At 38.7% G+C, this 10,336-nt stretch overlaps 1 protein-coding gene and 1 pseudogene across 1 annotated transcript; one reads left to right on the top strand and one right to left on the bottom strand.

Moving 5' to 3' along the window:
• Positions 1–3,981, bottom strand: part of LOC102017496 — a 4,994-nt pseudogene extending 1,013 nt beyond the window's left edge.
• A 1,233-nt stretch (positions 3,982–5,214) lies between these two features.
• LOC102027007 (actin-like) lies at positions 5,215–7,180 on the top strand (the record flags this gene model as incomplete). The annotated part of the gene is made up of 2 exons (XM_005410094.1): positions 5,215–5,633; positions 7,153–7,180. Coding segments are annotated over 2 exons (447 nt in total), but the record flags the coding sequence as incomplete, so codon positions are not given.
• Between the last annotated feature and the right edge of the window lie 3,156 nt (positions 7,181–10,336).

The raw sequence follows: 10,336 nt of genomic DNA, 5'->3' as shown, positions 1-10,336 counted from the left end.
GGGGGCGGGGGCGGGGGCAGTCCCTGAGTCACAGTGGGCGGAGCAGCTTCTTGCTGAGGGGCACTCCTGGGGGCAGATGAAGGGGCAGCTGCGGGGGAAGGTTGTAGGGATGGCGCTGGATGTTCACCAGAGGGGCATGAGCACCCACTGGGTACGGGAAGATGTTCATAGGCCGGTGCTGGGCGTGCATTTGTTGTGGAATCATGTTCACCGCGGTGGCATCATATTTACAGGTAGCTGAGAGCCATCACTTTGTTGGTTTGTTTGGTCTTTTAGGTTAGAATCCTGTTCGGCCGTCTCTTGTCTCATCATCCAGACTGCTGGCCTGAAGAACTCCTCCCTCGCCGCGAGCAGTAATTTTGTACATCTGCAGGCAGCGTCCTTCTCACAGCCCAGCTAGATGCAGATGTCCACCCCGACCTGTCTGCTGGGATATCAAGTGAGAACACTTGCTCGCTTTTCTGTTTATAGGGTTGCCGTTCTGAAACCTTGAAAGAATCACTCCCTGAACTGTCTGAATTCCCTGAGAGGGGTTTTGGTTTTGCCACCTATTTCCACTCTGATCTTTATAGGCAAGACTGCCTCCGTGGGCGCCCCTGCAGCGGTTACCTCTACCACGGTTAGACATCCAACCCGAACCTAAGTTTTTATTCCAAGAATTCCCTGAATTTTCATTTCTGTTTTCTTCCCGGTGGAAATCTTTTAATTTTTCTGGATTTCTGGTCCTTGGATCAGGATCGGAATTTATTTTTTCTGTTACCCACCTGGGACAGTCATTTCTGTTTGTCAGCAGAACTTGGATCGTCAGCATCTGGATTGAGGTCATTTTTTTCTTTTCTTACATTTTCATTCTGTTTCTCTGGGTTAGTCCTTCAGCACAGATCATTTCCTCGTGGACATCTCCAGTCATCACTTGTCCGCCTTTCCTTCCATGGCAGAGAGTAAATGTCTCCTTCATTTCTACCAAATGAGGCACTCTTACTTTTTGTTCTAGATCTTGATGGTGACCTAGACCGGGGTCAGGATTGGGACCACCTTCTGGCTCTCTGGTCTCTGTCTCCATCTCTCCTCTGCCTGTCTTTCTCACTTTCTCTCTCTCTCTGCTCTGGGATCTAGATTTTTCTCTGGACGATGTGTCTTTCAGCTTGGACTGAGATCTTTGGTTCTCTCTACACATGTCTCTTGGCGATGGTGATTCGTATCTTTTGCTTTCCTTAGTACTGTCTCTTTTTGGAGATTGAGACTGAGAATACCTCCTTTCTCTTGTCATATCTTTTTTTGGGGACTGAGAATGAGATTTCCTCTGTTCTCTAGCCGATTCTTTCTTAGGAGATAGTGATCGAGACTTCTGGCTTTCTTTTCCTGTTTCTCTTTTGGGAGATGGAGACTGGGAATGCTTTCTTTCCTGTACAGTGTCTTTGCTGGGAGACCAAGATGTAGATGGAGAATGAAATCTAGACCTTCGAGTACGAGGTTTTTGGACTTATCTACTACATCTACTGGGTTTTCAGATGTCTGAGATACAGTTTCAACCTTTTCATTTACAAGGCTGGAAGATGGCATGTTATTTTCAGAACTATGTACCACAGAATTTTCAATCAACTGCTTAGAATGAGCACTTACAGATGATTCAATTTCAGATTCGCTCTGGTCACTACAAAGCGAGTCACCCTCCATAGGTATCATTTCATTGTTGTCCTCACTAAAATGCTTCTCAATCTGTCCAGTGTGCATGTTAGGCAGCTCTAGAGATCTGGGATGTTCAACTAGAGATTCAGTCTTTTCTTCTAAAGACTTATTCAATTTGGTGTTAAAATTTTTTAACAAATTATTTTCAGAGTCCTCAGTACTATTAAAATTTTCATTTTCTGCAGTTTCACATGTTGCCATTATCTCTGCATCTTCAGTTTTAGTATGTCCAAGCAGCTGAATCTCTGAGGTCTCAACAGTTTTTCTGTCCACTGTTAGTATCATTTCATCCTCAGAAGATTCTAACTTGGGGATCTCTGTAAGCACTTCTGTTTTTACTGTAGAATCTTGATGATCAGTAATTCCCACTGTGGGACTCTCTATTACTTTTTGTTCACCAACTCCTGATTCTGCATTCTCAGGTGTCCACCTAGGGAACTAGATACAGGATGTGCTTCAGTTTCAGAACCTGAGCACCTAAGAAAATCACTTGGAGGATTTGAACATGCAACTGCCTTTGTCTCTGATTCTGAAGATGCCGGTATCTGGTCTTGACTTTCTAATGGATCACTTCCTTTTCCGAAAATATCTTTAGAAATTTCACTTTCTAAACTCAAAATGTTAGCCTCTGTAGCTATAGCTTCAAGTTTGTTATTTTCTTCCCCTTCTCCAACTAACACAGGAAGATCGTCTGTGTAAGATTCAGAACATGAGGGTTCCACTTTTTGCTCTGCATCAGGATTTTCCCTGCATTCCTCATTTTCTTCCATTTGTTCATTGCAGTTTTTCAAGCAATTAGCAGAATGGTTTTCTACATCTGTCTGAACAGAACAAATGTTACTACTTTCTTCTACATGTGATCGTTGCTCTTTTTCTAATGCAGGTGGTATGTCAGACTCCACTATTTCTTCCTCTACTGAATCACTAGAGCTTGATTTTTCAGGAGGAGGTACAGATCGCTGAAGTTTATTTTTCAGGTGGTTTTCTTCCTCTTCTTACACACTTTCATTTTGGAGCCGGTTTTGTTTGCTTTTCTGACTCAGCTGGAGATAAAATACGTACAGAAGGATTACTGCTACCTGGGGCACCACACCCAGAATTATTTGACGTTCGGGATCTCTGAGACTGGCTGACTGTCTCAGCTTCTGTGTTGCATGTAGATCTTCTTGTAGGAGTTGCTGCAGGTTTTCATCTTGAACCTCTGGTTTGAAGTACCAGAAGTTTGCTTCTTTTCTTCTCCTTCTTGGGTATGTGTTAATGCATATCCTTTGCAAGAAGTACCAAAATTTTCTAAAGATAAGGTACTTGTTGGAAAAACAGTTCTTGGCAGCACAGAAGAGATGAGAGGAAGAACTTCTGCTTCAACACTCCAAGGTATAAAACCAATTCTTCCAATTCCAGGTAATGAATCAGGAAAGCATGACAATTCCTGTTCCTGTCTCTTCTGTCTAATCAATGCACTGATTTCATTGATTTTTATAAATTCTGTACAGTAAGCTCTATAGGTAAAGGAAGATTCTCCATTGTGGCTACCACAAGAAAATATATTGGAGAAAAAAGTTTCTGAAGCAATAACTCATGCACTGATTTGATCGTCGAGGCTTATCTATCTTTATTGCTGCATTTTTCTTCCCTCCCATCTTATTGTATGAGGAGTTTCTATGCAGCAGTGTCAAGTCATAAAATCTTGCACTTAACAGATCTTCTCTTATGATGGTATTTTTTCTTATAAAGCCTTCAGGTGTTTCATAATAAGATAGCTGTTTCTTAAAAGAACTTTCATTTTTCTTGTATTTTGCTTCTCTCAGTTGTCTTTTTACTTGAATCTTAATACAACCTTCCAAAGCACTGAATTTAAACCCTACCTGAAAAGGTTTTCTGTCAATAGGGCATGAAGCCAGTGTCCTAGAATTGTGAAGCGTTGTAAATTCCCAGCTCAGACAAACTCATATTTAAATGTAAGAACAGGAAACCTTCCTTATTTGGAAATTCAGGATTCCTGATTCCTAATATTTCTTCCTTCCTGCTGCTGCTCTATCCTCAAGCATATAGGCTGCCTATAGATAGCCCCTCCTCTGCCTACTTAAGAATACAGGTCATACAGAAGACATGATCACAGCTTTCTGGAAAACCACCTTCCTTCTCTAATGGGTGATTAAGACATATTGGACATCTGCCTGCTTCACTGTGCAATAGGCCAGCGGCAGCAGTATTATTTCTGCTTCCTTCACCTTCCGTGTCTTCGTACTCTCGATCTCCCGTGTGTAGGTTACACGCAGTTTTCTTCTTCATTTCTCCTTGGCAAAACGTTTCCTCAGGCCAGGTCCAGGCGCCCGCGGCCCCAGTGCAGGAAGCTCCGGCTCCTTCACTCCGACGCGCGGCCCCACGGGCTGCTCCACCCACTTCGCGGCTTCGGGGCGCAGGGGCGGTGGGCCCTGCCTGGCGGGCCTGGGAGCAGGGATCCTACCCGAAGTGCCTGGCTCTGGCTCCCCCAGCGTCGCTCTCCCTCCCTCCTCATCGGCCTGCTGCCTCTTTCCATTTTCTGATATCCTCTTTAATCTCCTTTTTCAGAGTACTGTCATTTTCAATGTATAGATCTTTCACTCCCTTTATTGGATTGACCCCTAAGTATTTCTTTTTTGGGGGATGCTATTGTAAAGGGTGTGGTTTTCCTCATTTCTCTCTTATGAGTTTGTTGCTTGTGTCCAGGACTGCTACTGGTTTTTGAGTGTTGACTTCGTATTCAGCTACACGATTGAATTTGGTTATGAAATCTAGAAGCCTTTTGGTGGAGTTTTTGAAGTCTTTTATGTAGACTATCACGTTGTCTGCAAAAAATAATTTAACTTCTTTCCTACCCTTATTTCCTTTGTTTCTTGTGCTTGTCTAATTGCTCTGGCTAATGTTGCCAGAACTATATTGAATAGGAGTGGTGATAGTGGACAGCCTTGTGTTGTTACTGATCTTAGAGTGAAAATTTTCAGTTTTGTCCATTTAGTATGATGTTGGTTGTTGGCTTGTCATCGATGTGTTTTATCAAATTGAGATATACACCATATATTTCAATTTTCTGTAGGATTTTTATTATGAATGGGTGCTGGACTTTTGTCAAAAGTGTTTTCTGCATCTATTGATATGATCACATGGTTTTTGTCTTTGGCACTGTTATTATGGTATGTTATTTTTATTGATTTATGTATGTTGAACCATCCCTGCATCCCTGGGATGAATCTAACTGGGTCTTGCTACATAATCTTCTTGATGATTTGCTCCATTGTTTGACAGTATCATATTAAGGATTTTTGCATCTGTGTTCATTAGGAAGATTGACCTACATTTCTCTTTCTTAGTTGGGTCCTTTGCAAGTTTTGGTATCAGGGTAATGCTTGCTTCCAGGAATGAATCTGAGGGTATTGCTTCCCTTTTAATTGCATTAAAATTCTAAAAAGCGAGAAATGCAAATTGAAACAACACTGAGATTTCATCTCACGCCAGTAAGAATGGCTAGCATTAAGAAATCAACGAATAACAAATGCTGGCTTTGCTGGCGGTGATGTCCACCGGGATGTGTTCCTCTCCATTGTAGGGCACCCCCAACCCCAGGGTGTGATGGTGGGCATGGGCCAGAAGGACTCCTACATGGGTGACAAGGCCCAGAGAAAGTGCGGCATCCTGACCCTGAAGTACCCTCCTGAGCATGGCACTTTCACCAACTGGGATGACATGGAGAAGGTCTGGCACCACACCTCCTCCAGCAAGTTGCGTGTGGCTGCTGAGGAGCACTCAGTGTTGCTAACAGAGGCTCCCTTGAAGATGACTCAGCTCATGTTTGAAACCCTCCACACCATGCCCATGTACATGGCTATCCAGGATGTGCTGTCCCTGTATGTCTCTGGGTGCACCACTGGTATTGTCATGGACTCTGGCAATGAGTACACACACACACACACATACACACACAAACTCCACACAGTTGCTAAGGATGTTTAAACACTAAGTACGCTATATATGATGTGATCCAAATTGTCATGAATCACCCTCAAAATATTCACCCTCATTTCCAATAATGGCATCTAATTATGGCATCATTCTTGTCATTTCTGAAGAAATTCTGGATGTCTTTTTTCATGAGCATTGCATTGTCACGACTGTCTCAATGTCCTGAACCTTTTTTTTTTTTTTTCTGGTACCAGGAACCGAACTCACGACCTTGTGCTTGTGAGGCAGGCGCTGTGCCGCTGAGCTAAATCCCCAGCCCCCCCCCCCAATCGATTCGAAACACTCACTGTTTGTCATTTGGACCTTGTGGAAGAGCCAGCATTTGCATGGTGCCAGATATGGTGAATAAGTGTTTGAGGATGTACTCTAACACTTTTATAAGGCTACTGTTCTATTTAATGGTACTTGGCAGCACTGGATTTTTAAAAAGCACATCTTATAAAGAGTCATAGAAGACTTCCAGTTCTGCTTCAGAAAATGGCAAAGAGAATGGGATAAGTGCGGTCTAAATGAGTGGGAATATTTTGAGAGGGATTAACAGCAATGTGTCTTTTACTGGAATAAGTTTTAAGTGTTCTCTTTCTCCAATTACATTTACTGTAGTTTTTTGTTGCTTTAATGGTGACTGTGTTGAAAATTTTTTTTTCACCCTATAGAGTGATCACTTATAAGTGTTTGGATAGGTGGTCAGCATATACAGACCTAATACACTATTTGGATCTGCTAAGTGTATGATGCAAATGCATGTGTTGGGGGAGGGGTGCTTTCAATACCTGCAATATAATTTCTGATCCATTTATCTGAGGAATTCTGCCATTTTATTTATTTTACCTTCAAATACACGAATAGTGCCTTGTACTGCCGTTTTTACAGACCAATCTCCCCATCTCATATCTCTAGGGCTATAGCAATACTAAAACAAAAATCCAATCCTAGGCTTGTAGACTCTCTAATTGAGGTAAAGGACCATGTGCAACTAGATATCCATGTATGACAGAAATTGGGATATTTATTAGCATTGAAGAGAATATTTCAAATTCTATCATTAGTCCAGAATTATACGAAGTTAACTGCCATAAATCATTATTAAATTACATGGATTGGCTCACTCAATCTATTAATTTTAACTTGTAACTCTAAGAGAAAAATTTGCAGAACGTTTCTGTCAGAAAAGCCAATTTATACATTTATAGTGGTTACTTATTTTGTCCAGAGGTACTAAAAGGTATATCTAAGTTGTAGTCTTTTTATGTGATAAAGACATTTGAATTTTTGAAGGGTCATTAAAATCACGTGCACAAAAATCATCTAGAAATCATCCATTACTCTTTAGGGGATATGCACATATAGACAAGAAGGATTTATTTTGTTGTTTTTATTGTTGTTGCAGTATATTATAAGCACAAAATTTGGGAATAATCTCACATTCTCTCAGAATAAAACAAAGCAAAACAAAAAGTGTAATGTGTTAAATCTAAAGACTACAGGTTAAACAAGTTACATGTTAAATAGTCTATAGTACAAATGGTAGATGTTTGCTCAAACTCATGAAATTGAAGAATTATCCTAAAGAAAGTACTTAAGAGAATATACTGACATTCTGATAAGTTATTTCTAGTTATAAATGCTGAAGAAGAGTTCATAAAATAGAGAGTTGATCAGCAATACAATTTCCAATACTTAAGTTATACCACTATAACATATAGAAAATAATTATAAAAAGAAAAGTACAAATGAAAACAAAACATCATGACATAGTAGTAAAATGAAACCCAGAATATGCTAAAAGTTTTGCACCTTGCAAAAATGCTCTTCACCAGAATGTTGACAAAATTATAGTTCCATGTGTCTCAAAATCCTGTTTATATGTTCATTTACAAAGTCAATTATTTTTCAAATCTTGTATGAATGGAACTTCTGTGTTCTTGGATCAATATAACTTTGAAAAGCATAAGAAATTTTTTTTTTTTTTTGGTTTTTCTCCGGTACCGGGAACCGAACTCATGACCTTGTGCTTGCCAGGCAAGCGCTTTGCGGCTGAGCTAAATCCCCAGCCCCTATAATAAATTTTATTTTTTAAAGTTTTTAAAATTTTTTTTGTCTTTTTGAGACAGGGTCTTCCCAGGCAGTTCAGGCTGACTTTGTGCTCACTTTGTAGCCAGGCTGTCTTCGAACTCACAACGATCCTCCTGCCTCAGCCTCCCAAGTGCTGGGATTACAGGTGTGCGCCACTACGCCAGGCTCCATAATAAATTTTAAAACTTGAAAATTTTTCTCAATATTTTAATTTCTCACATTTTTAAAGTTGAATGACTATTTCCAGATAAAAGATCCACTGACTGAAAGGACTTTTAATCATATCCAAGACATTTGGCATATTATATTTATCAATGTCCAAAACTAAAATACTGTTTTAAAGATAAATTTTAAAAATGTTTAATTTGTATGCATTGGAATAGAACATTGTTAATATAATAAAATTGAATTTGGGCACAGGATACTTAATAATTTGGGATTAAGTTCCCAGCAGCTCTTACTCTGATATTTTGTATTGAATGTAGCTAGTTTATCTCTCAAAACAAGTTAATCTTTTTATTTCATTTTTCTTTGATTAAACTGGACATCCACCATTATTAGAAGAATATCTCTGTGCTGAAGTCATAACAAACCTACAAGTACAACTTTGATGAAAATGTGTGGATATTTGAAAAGTTAAGAATATTCTGGCTTAAAAGAGTATATGACTATAGCTTAAGCAAAATTTACACTACTACATCAAAATTTTTTCTCTTTTTCAGGTTTGGGTAGCTTTCTCAAGGAAAAAGTCGTTTTAAACCAAAACTCCCTTTTGGAGATGTATATACAGTGAAATGGCTACTGGTTAAATAGTTAAAAATCATGGTTTACCTCTTATAGTAGGATACATTCTGTAATGTTTTTAAATATCACTTTTATGAATTCCTTTAGGTTAAGAGGATAGAATGCATTTATTTAAAAATACAGCTTTCCAATTATCCTAATGAAAAGTGCTTCTCAAGGAAGTTAGTTTAGTTCTGAATAGATACTCATACAGTATTGAAATGAAATAGTTTTCTGGCTGTTTGGGAGCAAAGGATAGCCTAGCTTAGTGATGGTGGTATTCTACAAAAAGGAATGCATGAGAAATATTTCTATAGCTTTCTTTTCTATGATATCATTTCTATTCAGCATCTCTGGATTATTTTTCTATAGAAAACTTTTAGAGGTATCAATTCTGAGCTGTTTTACTAGAGAAATACATGCTTCAAATGTAGGGGGAAAGCATGTAGCTTTCTGGCTATTCTTCCATCATGACTTAAAGCTTTAGGAGAATACCACTGAGAAATTGCTTTTGAAGGAAGAAGGAGCTTGAATTCTGAGTAAGATTTTTAAAAAGCCAATGGACCATATGGCAGATAAAAGGTCTCAAAGAGTTTCAGAATTCTGTTATTTATTATAAAATGCTACTCTGGAGAGCAGTGAACCTTCAGTCTTGACATCACTAACATAGTCTTTATACTTTTCATATATTATTGCAATTACTTTGTGTTATTGATAAATATGTTTAATTTACTTACATGTACTCACACTAACTGAAAAGTAACTATATTACTAAGGGTAAAAAGAATGATGGATGTTTAGCCAATAAAATAGGTAGACAAACTGCTGAGTTTTCCTTTAAATATATATAGTGTTGATACATTTTTCATTTGGGCAAGAGAACGGAGAGCGTTCATATAATTTAAAGCTTTAGGATTATGTAATGTAATTATTAAAAATATTCTGATGGCCAGTAGTGCTCTGGTATAAACTGTGTCAAAAATACTAGTGATCTGAAAAGTCATATAAAGTGTACTTTCTATGTTCAATATAATACAGAGAAGACAGGTGGAATCCGAAAGTGACACATTCTTAAAATATAACTGTTGCGTCAGCTTGTAATGGAAAAAAATTGATGGTCTATGAACACTGACATGGAAACTAAGAAAAAATTAGAAGGAAGTAGAAATATTGAAGTTCTTTGATGGTCTTATAAATATTCATTTACGATAGCTCTCTACCATGCCAGATAATATTGGTCATGGATTATTTTCAATATAGGAAGGAAATATAGTTTTAATCCTGTGGTAGATTTGCCAGTGGCATTTTGATGTAGTTAAGTAGTTATTCAGATCTATAGTAAATATATGCAATTGATGAATAAAATACAGTACTATGCAAAATTCCACCATGGAGGCACTTGAGTGGTATGGTAGAAAATGATACTTGGTAATAACAAAATGAAGTGCATGCTTCATTTAGTGGTAATGAATATACATTCACTTACTAAAACTGCATGCTTCCAGACATAGTGAGATAATAGCCAATATTTCATAGAAACGGTAATAATTATGGCTCAAAATTTCTGCCTTTTGGCCATTTAGAGATTCTTTTAAACAGATGATGATAGAAAATTTTTACATCCAGAGTGGGCCATTTTGCCCTTTTCAAGTCATTTGGAGGGGAAGAAGGGAGGGAGAGGGAGAGGAAGGGAGGGAGGAGGGAGGGAAAGAGGAAGAGAGGGAGACAGGGAGATGGAGAGAGGAAAGAGAGAGAGAGAGAGAGAGAAAGAGAGAGAGAGAGAGAGAGA

This window comes from Chinchilla lanigera, unplaced genomic scaffold, assembly GCF_000276665.1.
Source record: "Chinchilla lanigera isolate Chin_1 unplaced genomic scaffold, ChiLan1.0 scaffold00128, whole genome shotgun sequence".
In the NCBI taxonomy this organism is placed as follows: domain Eukaryota; kingdom Metazoa; phylum Chordata; class Mammalia; order Rodentia; family Chinchillidae; genus Chinchilla; species Chinchilla lanigera.
The sequence above is the reverse complement of the archived record's forward strand: the minus strand, read 5'-3'. Positions and strand labels throughout refer to the sequence as shown.